Raw genomic sequence first — 20,296 nt, 5'->3', positions numbered from 1 at the left:
TGGCAGAATTTGGAAAAAATAACGGCAGATATAATTAGCATCTTATAGTGCGAAACAATACTTCACTAACCCCTTAGGAGTTCATGCCAGCAAGCTCATAATTTGGAAAAAAATCAATAACTGCCATTTTTCAACCGACTTTGATGATAAATACCCAAACAGAAAGTAATATCGAAATTGATCGTAGGAACGTTGAATTTACAACAGTTTTATTTGTTAACATAACAGCAACTTTTCTTGTAACATCAATGTACTTACGCAGTCCTTCATGCCTCCAAAATCTACAACGGAAAAACAATGTAAATCGATGTTTTTGATTTCAGAATGTATGGAAAAAGATCATTTTTTTCGTTGTTACATCCCTTAACGACCCCCTTTTTCCATGTAAAATTCGGTTTTACAATGAAATTGGATGTAGAAACAACAAATGTGATTATATTTCCAATTGTAAATTTTCCAGAATAAAATTGTTTTTCATTGTAATGTAACAATAAAAAATGCTGTAATACTGTTGTGCATTTCTATTCGGGTAGGCCGTTGGATGCGAAATTGAATTCTCTTTCTAAAATTTAATTAAAACAAGCACGATTCCTTAGAAGAATGATGAGTAATGGAAAAATCGCAAAATTATGTTTGTTTTTATATTATTGACCCAAAACTGAAAATTGGGAAAAAATCTGTGACATTACAGAAAAATATGTGAATATGGCAACCCGGCAGCGTATACCAGTTTTAAAGTTTGAAGCAATAAAACAAAACGCACTGTGATTGTTTCCTTCCCAGTTTGGCTTTGAATCTCCTATATACAATACTACGCTGGAACGATATAAAATACCAACACATGCCAACCTGTCATAAAAACCAATCGATGTTTTTTTTCTTAGTCATATGACATTACTCTTAGGTTGACTACCAAAGATCACTTTAGTTTAACCATTTTAAAACAAAAATCAACTTTGAAACTGCTTTAACACATCCCCCAACCCTTCACATCCCCCAACACCTTCAACTCACCACCGCTTTTCAGTAGACGCAAACCCAATTAAGTTTGCCCGTGCTTGAGACATGCAGAAACATGCCTTAGTGCTAACAACGCATTACATATATCCGAAAGTTGAAACGTGTGTGCCAATAGGCTCAATACCCTACGTACATACAAACCACCAAAACATTTGGTGTCTCATTAACCGAACGCACTCAAGAGCATAAAAATCAATTAATTGTCCCATTCCTAACGCAAACTCACAAGCAGCACACACACGTCACATTCTGCAGTGATCAAACTGAAAGCCACCCACTTTGAAAATCATCGTGTTTACCCGACTCGAACTTTTTGCGTTTCCTCACTGCCTGCAATTGTGCAAAGTATATCGCGTGCTTTTCACCGTGCTGTGCATACACGAATGTGTTCGTCTATGTAAAGTTTTCCATGCCAACACTACCGTGTCCCACTTATCGCACCACCCGGACATTATTGTCTAGGTGTTACTCGTGCGAAAACCGAGCAAGGACTGATACAAACAAACTTTTTTTACTCAATAATTATTTTATTTTTCACACTTTGCAGTTACATGTGGCCATTTTTAACAATTTAAGAGATAAACCATGATGTTTTCCATCTTTATTATTATTCTTAGCCTAAGGACATCCAAAATCCGACGGGTACGTTTCTATTGGAGATTAGCGGCAAAACTAAAATTAGTCTCGCGACACTTATGATTCAGCTCACAAACTGGTGAAGTGGTACAGTTTGTTTTTTTCACTCGCAAGTGAGTCGTAGCTTGCAACAAGAACTTCATTTTCTTCTCGGAAAAGGCCCACCAGTGCCAAAATATGAATGAAACGAGAAAGAAATTTAGTTTTATTTGCAATTATTCTTAAATGACAGCCATTTGAAACTATTTGGCTCAAATATTTCTTCGGAATGTAATAGGGGTATTATGGTGGTTATAAAAATACTTTTCATAAATAATGTTTTAACTGCAAACGGAGACCCAATTAGTACCAATGTTAAGCTCCCTCATATTTTGGACTACGTAGGAGATTCTGTTAAGCCTATCAGAGAGATGGATCGGTTGTGTATGATGCAAAGCTGATACTTTCCAATTAGCCGAATATATTATTTTTTCGTGTGATCCGTGTAGTTTCATGAATATACACCATCTCATGAAAGTTTAGCTTGACTTAGGAGTAACGGGAAATGATGTTGCGGAGGCTACGGTGCTCAACAAATTAATTTTCGAAACCGCACACATATAGCAATGCGAATGATTTTAGAAACCGCTATGTTTTACACCCTTTTCGTAAGAACCTTACCTATCAAATTATACAAGGATAGTTTTCCTCGTTTTCGTAAGCAATTCTCAACAAATTTAAAAGTGATATGTTCTTTAAAAGTTGTTTTGTTTACAGAAAATATGTGCACTATGACATAACAAAATAAAATCAGCAACACTTCCAGCGCTATCTGTGATCGTTTTCAACGTGGAATCGCCAATTACTTTTGGGTAAGATTCTATGGTCTTTTTGGTAACAAACCACGCAATTGTATTAAGCCCATATTACCGCCAGGTATGGGAAAAATACATTCGAAATTCATTCATCTGTATTCATCTTCTGATACATCTCATGCTACCAACCGTTGTGTTTGTCTCACGAAGTAAACGCCAGGAAGTATACACTGAGCTTGTCGCAAAGCTCATTAGCGATAGCGGCTGTGCGGCACTCAATTGACTCCCGTTCATTCTAAGTCGGAGAGCCTCTCATTCTCTCAATATTTTCTAAGAATGATGTTTGGATTTGAGTGAATCAGATTGGAATATTATTATTTTGGTTTGCGAGCCCCTCGATGAGTCTAATCTTGATTCAATCATCATATCCAATCATTTAATCGTTCAATCGGTTCTCTATCCTTTGTAGAGGTAATATATGGGAAGAAGTGCAAAGGTAAAATAGCTCAAGATGCAGGATTTTTAATTTTTACATACGCAAGCTTATCGTTTAACGGCGTTATCCTACAAGTTACTGACTTTATTTTTTCTGTATCATGTTGAAGTACTTTTTACTATTTCAGTAGGGGAACCGGGGGCAAGTCCGACACCCTAAGCGCAATCATTTTTCCAAATTACCATGAAGCTCCAAAAATTGTATATTCTGTGCATAATCCTTGTTTAGATGGTTCTTAACAAGATATATTTTTTTCATTGTTTCAAAAAATTGGATTCATTAAAAATTATTGTTTGCCAAAAGGAGAAAAAATAACATTTTAAAAACGCTGCGGGTAAGACCGACACCCCGAAGTGGGAAGAGCGACATACTTGTTAGCTTTCTTTTTGTCCAATTTTTTCATTAAAAATGTGTAATGTATGTGTGATAAAGTGTAATTATGTGTATATGAGTATGTGTGATGCAGATGCATGCTTTCTGGAATATCATCGCGTAGCAAGAGGAAAAGCATACGAATGTGTGGTGTGAATAAATAATGTTCAACACTTGGTTTTCCCCATTAATCTTTTCTAGCTTTATTACCGCTTGTGAAGCCATTCTAAGAAGTAAGATCCGTTCTGCAAGAAGAATATATCCCCTGTTACTAAGATTCATTCACTTAGAAGTGACATACCCTTTTGTAGTGAGCTATCCGGTTCATGTTATGATTTTTCGGAACTCTGTTGATCAACAATCCGGCAGAATAGATTAGAATGTGTGGCAAAATACTGGTAATTTTCAAAACTTTTGTGCTGTTAAAACCTTAAAATGTTTCAACTAAAAATAACATCCAAGTGCGCATCAACTTTGCTTTCGCATATTTTGTTTATTTTGTGACGTTGGATGAATCTATATGGCATATATGTGTCTCGAAATACTCAAAATAATCGTACTAATCATATCCTGTTATTATTGTATGATTTAAAATTTGATATCTGGGAAAAGTTATGAGCTGTCGGGCTTACCCACGGTGTCGGACTTGCCCCCGATTCCCCTATTCATTAATCTGTCTATCTTTTGTGCAGTTAAAATATTATCGTTACAGTTGAAAACTGGAAAATCCTATCAGCGATATTTTTTTTCTCTTTTGTTCAATTCTAATTCACGACGTCGGGAGTAGTGTGTTCCATTGCTAAAAACAAAAGAAAATACGATTGTGTCTGGTTCGATTTTCCAGTTTTCAACTACAACCACAATATTAAACAATGGCTTAGGATATCATGACGCACATGACATTCAAGGTTATAAAGTTCAAAAATAGTGTACGAGGTGTTATAACGACCAAAGGGTAAATTTGAAAAAAATGCATCAAAACATCTAAAATGATCCCAACGGAACATACCTGTAAATACTATTAAATCCTAGTCAAATCACCACAAATCAGCCACAATCAGTTTTAAATAAAGCAATGAGCCGCCATCGGTTGTTTTATTTGATTCGAAATTGTGACAGAAACCAACTTAAATTCTGAATGTGGTTTACTGGAATGAAACCAGCTTCTTCGGTAACTACCGATCGAGCCAACCCCATATAGTTTAAAAACTCTTTAATCGCGTATAAACACCCTTAATTGCTAAATTGGACAATATCTTTTGACAAACTGAGTTTTATTGGATTCTGAGATGATTATGACTTTCATTGGTTTAATTTTCGATAAAAATACACTAAAAATCAGTTTGGACAAGGAAAAGTTTGTTTCAAATAACTTTTTTTCTTGAAAGTGCCCAACTCATGACTAATTTTGCGAAAATAACTCCTACAACATTTTTTTGTAGGATTTATCATTTTTAGACAATAGCCATTTGAAAAAAAAATTGGTTAAAAAAGTTTGACCTTCTCAAAAGCTTGTCTGGATCATTTTTGGAAAAACAAAGTATGCAAAGTGGCTTTTTGTGACAAATTTCTCATGTACAGAAAGTTTCATTAAAATCTGAGAGGGTGTTCCCAACATTTGTTCAAGTTGGCGCGAAATTCGTCGTATTATAAATGGATATGCCATAAAAGATGGATGAACTGACCTGACCATTAAAACGTTTCTGTTGGAAAAGCCTTTGCACTCCGTAACACAATTAAAACTACTTTTAGAAAAATACTAGAACAAGGTGGTCTAATTCTTAAGGCTCAATATCATCAATATCAAGTATATCATGTAGAGCTTCTTTTCTCGGCTTGCTTTTTTCATTGTAGGACTTATCGACTCTCCAAAACAAGGTTATTGGATGCGTGGTACGCAGTTTTTGAACACACCCTTTCATTTTTACGAGCGCTACATTCATTTGCTTTCACACATAAATAACGAGCATAATCTATCACAATAAATCAAGGAGTTAACATGATTTTGTGAAAAAAAATTTTGGCGCACAGTAGCCCCCTTGGGGGTGACTTTACGCCAATTTTAGCTCTTTAGATTTCACGTTCAATCTTGATTTTCCAAAAGTTCTTTTCAATGACTTTGGAGGTACTTGTGCCATATGTAAAACATCGAACAGTTTCAAATTTGAAGTTGCGTGATCGTAGTTCTTGAGTGTAATGTACAAAACGTTCTATTTTTGGCGTAAAGTAATCACCGATGACGGTATTTCAAAACCAACTCGTCAAACTCGTTCCAAAAACATAGATAATTACAAAAATATTGATATCCGTCATTATCTCTACGAACTAGTTATGAAAAAAAAAGTCCAACAGACGTATTTTTGGAGTCAATACGTTTTTATGTACAACGTATCCAACACTTAAATTTATTTAGCGCAGCTCTGTCTACAAATCAATATAATCTTAACAATAGCAAAACAAACTTTAATTTCGTTTTTACTCTTAATTTACTATAATAAACAGCTGTGCGATTGCTACTACGAAGGGTGAGGAAATTACGCTCCGTAGCGGTATAATGCATTTGTTTATATAAACATCGCGTTAGCCTTTCAAAAGAATTAATTTTAAATTTAACAATTTCTATCGCTTTCCGAATGCGACGATACTGTCTCAAATCATTCCCAAAAGCGACGTCGAGTCCTTGCCTATGAAGCAATGATTATTATAGAAGTCATATGTCACAGACACAGTATTCAAACTGTGCTATATTTTCATGTAATTTCCCGGCTTATAATCACCAAAATGCTTCCGAGCCGAACAAGAAGTTTAAAGAAAAATCTAATTCCTACAGCTCTGCGTAAACGATATAGGGTGACGAGCCCATTTTCGCCATGTTTCTATTATCGCGCCACCCATTTGAAGCCGTTGGTTAGAGCAGAATCTGCCATCTTTGTTCAACACATTGAGTCAAATGGTAGCACAACAATAGGGGCACTCGATTCGAGTTTTCGTTGAGCTCAAACACGAGTATTTCACTGTTTTCAGCGCATTTGTGTAATTATCTTGGTTCTTAACAACGAAGCAAAGCTGTTGATGTCAATTTTCACGCATTCCATTGATTGTAGGACAAGAAATTTATGAAATAGTGAGACCCCCTGCTTAGTATGGTGAAAATAGGCACTTCACCCTATATAGCGCCTCATACTTATTATTGGAATTACATACAAGGAACCCTCTGAATGAGTCAACAAATGCATTCGATGAGTGAGCGAATTTTGATTCATCCAGAATTGAAGTCCTGCCTGTTTGCTGACGTTCGGTTCGTTTCAAGTATTTTTTTAACCACTCACTTACATAGTGCGTTCGCTGACCGTTCGGAGTGCACAAACATGGTGGTGGAGAGAGGATTCATCGCATTCTCTCATGGTTCGTTGCTCCATGCTCACTATGATGATTGTGTGCGGCTGAACCAAGGATGAATGGCTATCAGATGCAATCAAACGAATGAGTGAATTTTCCCATGCCTGATTACCGCAAAGGTAATGAACGGTAGAATGACGAATATTGGTAGCTGTTCACGTATGTGCATCACACAACCAAACACTTTTGCAGTATATGTCAACCTCGGCTCTGTTCGTATGTAGGATAAGTCGGTCGATTTCTATGATAGTATTAGTATCGAGTCAATCTAACCGGTACTCTGGCGGATTTCTGCCAGAATTCCGAATTGCGGATTTTTTCGCAGGTTGGATAGGACATAAAAATTTTAAAATCGATGTGGTGCTTTGTACCAGTCCATGGATCCGAACATGTTCAGTTTAGAACTAGACCATGTCCCGGATCCAGACCTGTTCCCGGATCCGGACCGGTTCCCGGATCTAGCATATCCCCTTTTCCCCTTACCAGGTCACGATCTAAACCAGGCACAGACTTGGATCCAGACCCTCGATTCGGATTCGTAGACCCAAGCCGTATGATTCGTTCATGACGGGAAAGACTGTTCATGTTTTGTGCAGTTGCTACCTTGCTGATGATGTCCGATTTTCGACATACTCCTTATTTTGCCATATTATATAGTATTCTTTTAGGTATGTAAAAAATATAACTAAATGAAAATTCAAAAAAAAAGTTGGTTATTGGCCAGCAATTTGTTCTAGTAACTCCTCAATGTATCGCTTTGTGTGAGTTTGTATTTAACCACTAGCCAGTTGTTGTCCTAACACAGAAGCGTACAGTTGTACAGTACGACGTCTGCAGTTGTCAGCTGCAGACGTCGTACTGACAATTGATCACGAAAAGTTTTTTGATTGTTTGTAAAGTGATATCCAAATGGCTGGATTTGTCCCGAAAATGTGAGTGTTATGCATACCTATATTTGTTTATGTCGTGTTGAGATTGTAAGTGTTGTTGTTTTTGACGTTTTTTCAATTGCTTTATGGCTGGGTTATGAACCATCGGTGTTTATATTTCATTTGTACTTAAACTGTCATATTTAATCAAATGTGCGTTTTTTCTCCAATTTGTGATTAAAAAATCGAGCATGAAGGGCACATAGGGTAGATAAGCCTTTATTTATCCATTAGTTGAGATGCCACATTGATTCGTCTATTATTCTTCCTAAAATGAAAGGATTGCGCTTATATTCCACATTAGCTGGCCAGCCAAAAAAATTTCAACCTCGCGAAGACTTTCCGAACTTCACTGATTAGCACACACAATTCGTGTCACACGTCAACTCTTTTAGATTTTTTTGTATCTGGCTGGTGCTAACTTATGGTAACCTTACTAAATCAAGAGGGTGAATGTTTTGGCGTTTCTTTGAAAAATGAGTGAAGCCAACATAAGCTGGCTTCCTGGCTCGGATAGTTGCCAAAAATGACAGCGAACGCGCTTTAAGCAACATTCACATTGCTACGAGCCAATGTTGTTAACACGACCTGAAACTTGTCCAAAGCAAACAAACTTCATTTTGATGTGCTTAACCGGTATTGACGCGATAAAAACGTACGGATTTTATAGAGAAGAAGCAATGCAAGAAAAAGCGTGCTTTCTCATATGTTGTTAATATTTAGTTATTCTGAATCCCACTTTCAAACAGAGATGTACAGTTCATGTGAACAGACTTTAAATATTTGGAACGTAGCTAGCGCTACTGGCATTTGGTGGTAGCTGCAGGCAACAAACAGTTTTCATGGGGCTGTACTAAATACCTCTACAACACCAAAATGGCTGATGCATTCAATGAAATGTACTTTAATTTGCTATTGGATGCCATTAAAGATAATTTGCTGATGAAAAACACCATACCAGCCTCTGCCCGAAAATATGGATTAGATATGATCACGCCTCATTAATTACCATCGTTAATCCTAAGTATTGGCATTATTCAATTCCTTTCACAGTTTGTACTCAACTCGGTTTGCCTCTTAAAGCCTTGTAAATACTTTTCACTTTCCATATAACTATCAGCGTTTGAAATCATTTTTTACGAATTTTGTCAGGATTTGCCAGGTAGTTTACAACCCAGCCCTCTCCCCCAGCTACTCAATTGGGTTAAAAGTGGAACAACCCGTAAAAATAGTAACATGCAGAAAGCTATACGCATTGACATTCAACAAATGTTCCCAACAGTGTATGAAGTCACACGACTATTCTGATTATCACTATTCAGTTTTTAAGTATATTTAGTCAATAATATGTTAACCAGTTCGGTGTGGCCATTTTGTGCTGCTAAGTTCAATGGCGTTGAGCCGTCATTAGTTGTAGCATCGATGCAGGCACCATTAGTCAGTAAAATGTTAACTACTTCGGAGTGCCCATTTTGTGTTGCAATGTGCAATGGTGTCCAATTGTCTATATCCGTTGCATCGACTTTGGCACCATTTGTTAGTAACATGTTAACTATTTCGGTGTGCCCATTTTGTGCTGCATAATGCAATGGTGTCACACTATCTATATCCGTTGCGTCAACTTTAGCACTTTTCCTCAGTAAAATGTTGACTACTTCGGTGTGGCCATTTTGTGCTGCAATGTGCAATGGCATAGAGCCCATATTAGTTGTAGCATCAATGGAGGCACAATAAGTCAGTAAAATGTTGACTACTTCGGTGTGGCCATTTTGTGCTGCGAAGTGCAATGGTGTCACATTGTCTTTATTCGTTGCATCGACTTTAGCACCTTTTGTCAGCAAAGTGTAAACCACTTCGGTTTGACCTTTTTGTGCTGCAATGTGCAATGGTGTCACATTGGCTATATCCGTTGCATCGACTTTAGCACCTTTAGTCAGTAAAATGTTAACTACTTCGATGTAACCATAGTTTGCTGCAAAGTGCAATGGTGTTGCACTGTCTATATTCGTTGCATCGACTTTAGCACCGTTAGTCAGTAAAGTGTGAACCACTTCGGTGTGACCTGTTTTTACTGCAATGTGCAATGGCGCAGTGCCTTCATTAGCAGTAGTAGCATCGATGGAGGCACAATTGATCAGTAAAATGTTAACTACTTCGGTATGGCCATTTTGTGCAGCAAAGTGCAATGGTGTCACACTGTCTATATCCGTTGCATTGACTTTAGCACCTTTGTTCAGCAAAATGCCAACCATTTCGGTGTGACCATTTTCTGCTGCAATGTGTAATGTTGAAAAACCCTTATCAGTTGTAGCATCGACTTTAGCACCTTTAGTCAGTAAAGTGTTAACCACTTCGGTGTGCCCATTTTTTGCTGCAAAGTGCAATGCCGTAAAGCCCTCAATAGTTGTAGCATCGATGGAGGCACAATTAGTCAGTAAAATGTTCACTACTTCGGGGTGGCCATTTTGTGCTGCAATGTGCAATGGTGTCACACTGCCTATATCCGTTGCATCGACTTTAGCACCTTTGGCCAGTAAAATGTTAACCATTTCGGTGTGACCATTTTCTGCTGCAATGTGTAATATCGAAAAACCTTTAGCAGTTGTAGCATGGATTGTAGCACCGTTGGTCAATAAAGTTTGAACCACTTTGGTGTGACCATTTTGTGCTGCAATGTGTAATGTCGAAAAACCTTTATCAATTATAGCGTCGACTTGAGCACCTTTAGTTAGTAATATGTTAACTATTTCCGTGTGACCATTATTCGCTGCAAAGTGCAACGGTGTCACATTTTCTGCATCCGTTGCATCGACTTTAGCACCTTTAGTCATTAAAGTGTTAACCACTTCGATGCAACCATTTCTTGCAGCAAAGTGCAATGGCGTAGAGCCCTCATTAGTTGTAGCATTGATAGGGGCACAATTAGCCAGTAAAATTTTAACTATTTCGGTGTGACCATTATTTGCTGCAAAGTGCAATGGTGTTACACGGTCTGTATCCGTTGCATCGACTTTAACGCCTTTACTCAGTAAAATGTGAACTGTTTCGGTGTGGCCATTTTGTGTTGCAATATGCAATGGCATAGAGCCCTTATTAGTTGTAGCATCGATGGAGGCGCAATAAGTCAGTAAAATGTTAACTACTTCGGTGTGACCATTTTGTGCTGCAAAGTGCAGTGGTGTCCAACTGTCAATTTCTATTACATCAACTTTGGCACCTTTAACCAGTAAAGTCTGAACCACTGCTGTGTGACCATTTAGCGCTGCAATGTGCAATGGTGTCCAACTATCAATTTGCGTAGCATCGACTTTAGCACCTTCGGTCAATAAAGTGTTAACCACTTCAGTGACGCCATTTTCTGCTGCAATGTGCAATGACGTAAAACCCCCATTAGTTGTAGCATCGATTGGGACACCTATGCTCAGTAAAGTGCCAACCACTTCTGTGTGACCATTCACCGCTGCGAAGTGCAATGGTGTCCAACTTTCATTGTCAATAGCATCAACTTTAGCACCTTTAGTTAGTAAAGCGTTAACCACTTCGATGTGACCCTTTCGTGCAGCAAAGTGCAATGGTGTGAAATCATTTTTTTGTTTGGCATTGATTAAATTATATTTTCCTGCTGTGGTTTCCCGCATAAAAAACTCTATAACTTTCAAACTGCCACATTCAGCCGCAATGTGTATTGGTTGGTTACCTTCATGGTTTTTGAACTCAAGCAAGTCTTTATTGTGAAAATATTCAAATATGTTTATACTATCACCTCTGGCAGCATAGTGCAGAATGTTACAATGATTAAAATCTTTTGCGCTTTTATCTGCTCCGATTTGTATATATTTAAGCACATTTTCAATAATGTTTTCTTCTGCAGCTGCAAACATCTGTTGTTGATTGGTTATTGACTCAACTTTATTGCGAACACTCTGCTTCCATTCTTTGAACGACGAATTAGGCTGGGCAATTTTCTTGCAATCGCAACTTTCTAGTAAGGTGCTTTTATTTTGAAGTATCTCTCGAACATTGCAAATAACTGCTATTAATGGGTTGGAAGATACAATGCGTGGTAAGGCATTACCATGTGCCAAAAAATTGCGCATCTGCTTTCCAGTCAGGATTGGAACATTCTTGTCTAAGCATGATGCGGTACTTCGTGCACCTGCATCTAAAAGTGTTAATTTTTCCTCCAAGTATGCAAAAATGTCAAGCAATAAAGTTTCGAGAGCAGAATTCCTAATTTTTTCTGTATGGGTACAATTTGTTGAAACTAAATTTTGCAACATTTCTAATCGTTCATGAAAATGTTGTGTGTACTTCAATTCTTTTTCTTTCCTAATATCATTCACAACCCTTTCAATCTTTTTCGGTATGGGTTCCTTCATTTTCGAAAATAACTTCGTAACACTTTCATAAAATGATTTCAAATCTGCCAAGTCGAGATATTTCTGCGCTTTTTTTAGAAACTCTCCATACGTTGAACGATTATCAGCACGTTTCTCGCAATCACACTTTAACTTTTCTATATGTTTCGTAAATTGTAGTTTCTCTTTATCACCAAAGCATGCTGTCTCCTTGATCTGATCGAAAAGAGAATTTATGGTATCGTCGAGGCAAGTTCGATTAGTTTTTGGTTTGAGTGAATACCTATATTTCTCAATACAGTCAATTTTATTATTTTTTAGTTTTGCGATATTAAAAAGCTTCTCGTAAATTTCAAATATTTCATTTCGTGCGGATAACGAAAGTTTCGATTCAATACTCCAGACCAGTTTATCTATATCGACATACAGATCACCTGAATCAAATAATTTTGCATATATACCGATTTTTGTGACCAAATCTTTTACATGCAAAACCGGAAAAGAATTAAAACGCTTCATTAAACACTTTAATGAGGAAACGTATCTTGTGGGAGTATTAGAAACACTTTTTCTTGCCAATTCAAGAGTTTCTTGTATCTTGACCACTAAACCTTTCTCATAATGCGTTAAATCTGGCACGTAAAAATGTACGCTAGATATGAAGTCTTCAGTTAGAGTATCTATTTTTGAGCTATACCGTTGTAAATCAAAATACTCCAAATCTGCGTTCTTTAATATTCGAACTAGTTTGGCTTGTTTTGATACAGACTGCTGATTATTGGTTAGTTGTTTATGTGCCATAATTAGCATTTGTTGTTTTCTATCGAGCATGACATCTTGGATGACATTAGCCAGTTGCTTCAATCCCTCTCTAAAATTCAGTTTCAACCGACGAGCTTCCGCGCGTTTTTCGTATATATAATTATTATCTACTATTGCATGTGACAAATGATCACGTAATTCGATCATAGTTTTTCTCTGATGCCTATGGAAACTAACAAGCAACATGTCACTTACTATCTCCGATAAATGTGGAGATAACGGAGTGTTTTTCAAGTATTCACCCATAACATGCAGAGCTCTTTCGGCAGCAAGACAGTGCAAGTTATCGTTCTCTACATCGGTTAGAGCTAGTTCAACATAGTACTTGATTCGGTCTAATGAGTACATATCTTTTATTTGAGCGTAATCTGAATAGAGTCCTTCGAAGTCCTGATTTATATCTAGGATATCTTTGATGTTTTCAACGCGTTTTCGACCAGTTTTACTTATGCATTTAGCATGACCTGTGAGTGGTCTCATATTTTCTATGACTCGTAGGAAAATTTTCGTATGTTTTAATAATCTTGTCTTGTCCAGGACCGCATTGTAGAAAAAATTGATTTCCTGTTGTTTGGTATGAGACGACACAAAAGCACACAAACAAAATTCCATCTCTTCCCAAGGCAGCACGTTGTACGTTGATTTTAGCCGCCCTTTCAAAACATGGAGATTTTGTGCCATAATCCTGCACAGGAACAGAAATTTGTCATCAACTTCCACGTTCTTCGGAGAGTATTCCTGGTTCAATCGATCCAAATCTTCGATGACCATGTTTATTCGGTCATTAATATCATCGTTATCAGAATCGTTGCCAAATTTTTCAGAATAGAAACGTAGGTGAATAAGCCTTTCCTCCACAAATTCCTCGATTTTTCCGCCGAGCGACATGTTCTTCAATTTCAATTCTTCATATGCATCTGAAAGGAGATTGTCCAGCAGTTGTGCACGGTCCGGTTTGCTAAAATCATGGCTTGGCCACTTGTCAATCAGTGTTTTAAGCAGCTCAACATTTCCAGAACGTATGGCATAGTAAAACGCATTGTGACTCTCCTCGTCAATCTCGGTCGGTTCACAGTGCTGCAATGTGTCAGATCGTTCCAGGTGTTGCAGGAACTTAATATCATTTCTTTTACATGCCAAAATGATACGTTGTACGTCCAGTACTATTTTAAGCTCGTTCATCGTTACCTCTTCCATGTTGAGTGTCCTCCAACGCAAAGGGGATCGGTTATGTCGCCTTCACTTTCCTGAGTCTACGATGGATAAATTAAATGTGATTTACAAATGTAATCGAATACTACAATTAATATGGAAATGCAGAATGTAAAGTTTAGAATAGAATATATACGAGCATAGATTCTCACAGGGTCTATACAGTTTAACAAAATATAAGCCAAGCAAAGAAGAAATCCAAGCTCATGGGATTTGGCATCAGTGAAAATACGTTCACCATGGTCCGGTAGATCCCATATAGAAACCATTTGTTGATCTATTCATGGGTTGTTTATAGCATTTTACGGTGTTTTGATGGTTGTAAAATTTCACACGAATCATATCTAGGACATATCAAGGGGCAGTTCGGTGTTTGAACCCATGGGTGTTAACTCGGAAATCGTACATATTTATCATGTAGTTATTAACATGCTGTACTAAAACATGGAAATAAGGTAGTTTGCCCAACCAAACGTGTAAACGTTGGAATGCTTTCTTTGAGTGGCTAGGTTTCAGTTATTTGTTGACCGACTCTACTTACTTTTCAACAGAGGTTGGTAAGAAAAATAACCGGTGCGTACATGCAACGGTACGGTTCTTAAAATCGCAATACATGTAAATAAGGGGCCGTTCATAAACCACGTAGACTCATAGGGGGGACGGGGGGGTCTAGCAAAAGTCTCCGTTTGTCTACGAGGGGGGAGGTGGGGTCTTTGAAAAAGTCTACGTAGACCTTTATTTTTTGTTATTCTCGTATTACTAATTACAAAGAGTTGTATTTATTACATTACTAATTAAAAAGAGTTGTATTCAAAATATCGGTCTATTGTTATGCACACACTTCAAAGCTAGTACACTAATGAGATAACTACTCGTTAAGCGACCACTTAACCAAGAACCCACGATTTTTTTTGACAGCCTCACGCGTTGTTGTTTCTTGCGTATATTTCGATATAGTTTTGATCTACGAATAACACAAAATGACAGTTCTAAACACGATCGCCCAAAATTCCTCTCGACGGAAGATTTTGATTGTGAAATCAGCTGAGACACCACTAGTTCGCATACATGCATGGACCATTAAATGCATGAACCATAAAAAATTAAAAAATGGTCAAAGTTAAGCAATAAAACCATCATTGTAACAACAAAACACCCGATTTTTAACAATAAGTGGAATATTTTTTTATTTATTGATTTCGGTGGTTTAACTACAACTTCTACAACAAAGTGTTTACTCGAGTTAATCAGTTTCTCTTGTAATCATTTACTCTGATTTTAAAATCTTTAAACACCCGTTAAATTTTTCGGTTCTACTATATTTATCTTCGAAAATATTCGGGATTTGATACTAGTATTATAATACTATGCGATAATACTCTCAGGTGATATGGCTATTAATTACGTAAGTAAAATAAATATTTTTGGATAGATTTGAATAGCTTCGTTCCCTTAATCAAATAGGCACCTTAGATTATCTTATTATCTTAGGTTATTGAAATTTGTTCACGAAAAGTGAAATTTGTGTGCATGTTTGGTTTATTCTTTTAGTCTACATATCGATAGTATTATTTTGTAATTGTTTCTTATAACTTAACAATTTTGAATGCACCAGTAAAGCTCAAAAAGTGTTTAGTGGTGTAGGTCGCACTTCGGCAAAAATTTGATCTAGTTATAGCTATATATCTTTTACATATACTTGAGTGACTAACCTTGAAAAGAAGTATTCCGCTACACAAACGTTGGAAAGCACCTTGAATTGGTATTAATTGATTTGATCAGTCATAGACGAAAAACCAATGTGAAAAACCTTTCTTTAATATTTAAAAAGCTTGAAATAAATCTGAACGCTTTATTAAAAGTCTACAAAGACTTTTTGTGCGGAGGGGGGGGGGGGTTGGTAAAAGTCTACTAAGGTCTACTAGGGGAAGGGGGGGGGGGGTTAAAAATTCTCAAATTTCGGTCTACGTGGTTTATGAACGGTCTCTAAGCGGGGCACCCCGTCTGCGGTTTTGAATTCGTAAACGCAGTGAACGAAACCAAAACCTTAACCGAGTCTCGGTTTAGAAAACACAACCGAGTCCGTCTGCACCATTTACAGCGGTGCACGAGTTTCAACTCGTGTTGATGAAATCTCAACAGCGATACTTTAGAAAACCCGAACCTATTTTTTCTGCACCCGCGCTGAAGGTAAGAATGCCAATTTTAACACTCAAACGCTTTATTCATGTATTTATCAAGTAATAATTCATTCAGGTCATTCAAATACCAATTTCACCGGGCCTTAACCTCATTGAAAATCTTTAGGATATGAAGGTTCAAAGTGTGTATGGCGACGCGAAGCAAAATTCGTCAGTTGCAGAGTTCAAGAAGACAATCAGATCATTCTAGGACAAGCTCAAGAAATAATGAAAATCCTAATGATTGATTGCCGAAGCGAATGAAGGTTGTATTCAAAAATGACTTCGATTGAACAATACTAGATAATCACCTGAATTACTTTTTTAAACCGTATTTTAAATGTAGGACACCACTTTTTCAATTTAATCTACCATAGCAAATGAACAAAACACACCAGAGTTTCAAAATTTTAAGAAATATCATTGATTAAACTTTGAAACTATCTTAAAAATTTTGGTGCAGTTTGAATAAAAGAAAAGTTATCCTAAACAATAGGGTGAACGTATACAGTTATACATTTGGGATACACTGTATAATTTTACACCAAATGGCATGTAATCTCTGGTTTGATACGTAAGTTTCACGGTGATAAATATCATTTTCTTACATATAGCAATACTAAAATTACATAAAACCATCTGACGACGCTCGTCCGAACCTGAGTGAGATTGCAACCCTAACCGCTACCGATTCATACATTTTGGAGTTGGAGTGAGGACCTGACTTAGTTTTACTTCGAACAAATACAGCATAAATGACTGTGCTGAATACTCTATATGTATCTACAACACAGTTCTAAACGTTTCTAATTTTACGGTGTGTTTGATAGAACAAAATCAGCAACTCTGAAACTTCAGGATATGAAAGAATGGACAATTCCCTTTCATTTGCAACCAATTTCGAAATAATTCGTCGGGGGATCCAGAGCAACTTTTTTTTGAAGTTTTTTTTCGTGAAAACGTAGAAATAGTTCACATATCTGCCCCTAGATGGTGCTTTAGACATTCGAACAACATTAAAAGTGAGCATCTGATAGATAATTTAATTGTTTACAACTTTGTTAACAACTGGAAATCGATCTGAAATCATCCGAAAAAGTTGTTTACGATTTTGACGAAGCTATGTCTAAGTTAGTTTAACAGGAGGCCTAATGGTTTGTAAATCAGTAGAGTGGGACACGGTTATATGAAAAAAAAAATAAAATTTTGCCCCTAGTAACTTTTTGGATCCTATTTAGCTCCCAGAACAACTCTGCAAATTTTGAGCTCGATCGGTGAAACTATATTTTTGCGCCCACGGTTTAAAGTTTACATGGGATTTCGTATGGGGAAATCTTCTTTTGCAAAATAATTCTTCCAAGAGTCGTCCGTTACCTCCTAAAAATAAATAGATGCATGACTTTTGTAATTTGTCAAGGAAATAAAGTCTTGCAATGAAAATCGTCAGATAGTGCAATGATGTTGACACCATTGTTTGAACAAACTCAATGAAACTTATGAAAGTTTCATTGAGTTTGTTCAAATAGAACAGTTGAAGTTCATGACAACTGATTTTTATACGAAGAAGCTGATAGAGAAGCTGAAATTATAATTTTCGACTTAGGATGAGACTTCTCATGCCTTAAAATTCCTTTTAACTTTTCAGATGGATTTCAGATCGATTTTCAGTTGTTAACAATGTTGTGGACAATTAAATTATCTATCAGATTCTCACTTGTAATGTTGTTCGAATGTCTAGCGCACCATCTAGGGGCATAAAGATAAACTAGTTCCAACATAAAAACTATGTTTTCAAGAAAAAATCTTCAAAAAAAGTTGCTCTAGACCCCCCGACGGATTATTTTGAAATTGATTGCAAATGAAAGGAGATAGTCTATTCTTTCATATCCTGAAGTTTCAGAGATGCTGATTTTTTTCATGAAGTTGGTGAAAAAAGACACCGTGAATTTAAGCAACAAATAGAATGGCGGGGTATACCAATTTTAAATTTAAAACAAAGCAGTTCGAAATTGTAAAACAAAACGCTCTCCTAGTGATGTGATTGTTTCAGTTCCAATTCTACTTTGAAATTCCTATAGAAAGTAAAACGCTGTTGAAGATACTCATAGTAAGCATATAGATGAAATGATAGCGAGTCATTTGAAACAATTGGAATCATAATCAAAAATGAAAATTCTATAGACTGTCTCCAATGAGTGTGCACTTTTTTATCAACACAACACTTTGCGGTTCGCTTCTCTTATCAATATCTTGCATATGGCCAAGCGTCAATAGAAAGTTTGGCCCGAAAATGGTCGACTGTGACAAAAAGTTTTTCTCTAATTACTTTTGATATAATCAACCAGTTCCATTAATGGCATACTGATAGAAAACCATAATTAAAACACTATTTTCGAACCAAGCCGGGGATTCATAGATTGAATTGGCTAATAAAATGTTTTCGTTAGTTGGAACTCTCTCCACGAACGATGCAAATGAATAATATAAACCAAACGTATAGAACTGTGCATGAACATGCGTAACTTCATATTTTTTACAATTCCAGTACAGCACAAAAAACTGAGTTCGAATCGCTTTTAAATTCTAACACCTTTTGTAAATAAGCTTGCTGGAAGGTCATTTTTTCTTTCGATGAGTCATCGTGCAATGTTCTTCATCCGAAACTGCTATTCGCTACTTGTTTGCATTGCAGTATGTTCACTTTCTGCAATTCATAAATAAAAAAAATATTACTGTGAAATTATCAGGCTGATTCATTCTGAATAATTTTAGACGCATGCGATCTGAGCTTACCTTACCAAATGCATGTAGAACCAAGTCGCTTCAACTACGAAAGTTATTCGCGAAGCACAAAATCACACTACTTCAGCTGCCGGCACAACCAACCACCAAACCAAGCTGTTATCGAATGTTTCCTTTGTCCAAGAGCCGACGAGCCGTGTGGACTGAAAAATAATAACATCACGCGCACACTAAGCTATTTCAGCATTGAGACTGTGGTAGATTACCAGTACCAGAGCGACACAAATAGGCGTATTAGAATGGTGCAGAAACAGATGTTTTGTACGATAGTATTTTATCTAAATCTGGAAAGTTAAATGTGATCGGAACCCCTGCACTTATATTGAATAAAATTGATAATCTATTGCATAAAACAAAAAAAAATAGTTTCCCTCAATTGTGGACCCACGATACACCCCAAATGTTCCGGTCGGAAATTTACCTCAACATTTAATATTTAATATTCTTTTTCGCCTATTGCAACTTTCTTCGCTAAAGTGACATATTTCCTGGCATTACGCATATTTCAAACAATTACAGCACTAATCGGTTCAGTATTAGTCACGGCGAGCCGGCAGAAATCGATTACACTGTGCTCAAATCATAGCTGCATATAGTTTTCGCCAATCGTTCATATTCGCGTTATTCGCCCAGGCATCGAATGATGTTGAGCTGATCGCTACACGGAGGCAGCGTTCAACGTAAATGGATAACCTACAAATGAACAAAATGAATTGTAACCAAATCTATTATCTGTTCTTCGCTGCTGGTTTGTATAGTTGTTTGTACATTTCAGACATTCATTCGAAATTCCCGTCTATAGGGTAAAGAGCCTATTTTCACCATATTAAGGAGGACGCCTCATTAATTCATTAATCACTCGGTCTACAACCGATGGATTGCATACAAATTGGCATTAACAGCTCTGTTCCTTGGTAAAGAACCAAGATAATAACACAATTGCCCTGAAAACTGCGAAATGCTCGTGTTTGAGCGTAACGAAAACTCGAATCGAATGTCCCAATTGTTGCACTACCATTTGATTCAATGCGTAGAACAAAGATGGCAGACACCGCTCTAATTAATGGCTTTAAATGGGTAGGGTGATAATAGAAACATGGCGAAAATGAGCTCATCGCCCTATATCGTTTGGATCGACATGCGCATGGTTTGGGTGATATAAGCCACTAGCCATTCCCGCTTAAGATTCGTCGTTGTGCATTCTTCACATAGTGCTGGAGAAAAATAATTCCGCTCATTGCTGGAAAGGTCGGTTTTTTGAATCGGCATTATAGGG

The 20,296-nt window shown here is 36.9% G+C and overlaps 1 protein-coding gene across 3 annotated transcripts; it reads right to left on the bottom strand.

The window, feature by feature from the left end:
• Nucleotides 1–1,562: 1,562 nt before the first annotated feature.
• Nucleotides 1,563–19,119, bottom strand: LOC131692343 (uncharacterized). 3 transcript variants are annotated; one of them, XM_058979328.1, is made up of 2 exons: nt 19,012–19,112; nt 1,563–14,079 (listed from the first exon to the last, which is right to left on the bottom strand). In XM_058979328.1, the coding sequence occupies exon 2, from the start codon at nt 14,021–14,023 to the stop codon at nt 8,972–8,974; it is 5,052 nt and encodes a 1,683-aa protein (XP_058835311.1). In that variant the 5' UTR covers nt 14,024–14,079; nt 19,012–19,112; the 3' UTR covers nt 1,563–8,971. The 3 variants fall into 3 exon arrangements, 2 of the variants coding, with proteins under 2 accessions (XP_058835311.1, XP_058835312.1); XM_058979329.1 differs by having other exon boundaries at nt 19,017–19,112; XR_009305963.1 differs by lacking the exon at nt 1,563–14,079 and adding an exon at nt 18,716–18,922 and having other exon boundaries at nt 19,012–19,119.
• Nucleotides 19,120–20,296: the final 1,177 nt, after the last annotated feature.

This window comes from Topomyia yanbarensis, chromosome 3 (assembly GCF_030247195.1).
Source record: "Topomyia yanbarensis strain Yona2022 chromosome 3, ASM3024719v1, whole genome shotgun sequence".
NCBI lineage: Eukaryota > Metazoa > Arthropoda > Insecta > Diptera > Culicidae > Topomyia > Topomyia yanbarensis.
This window is presented reverse-complemented; position numbering and strand designations above follow the sequence as displayed.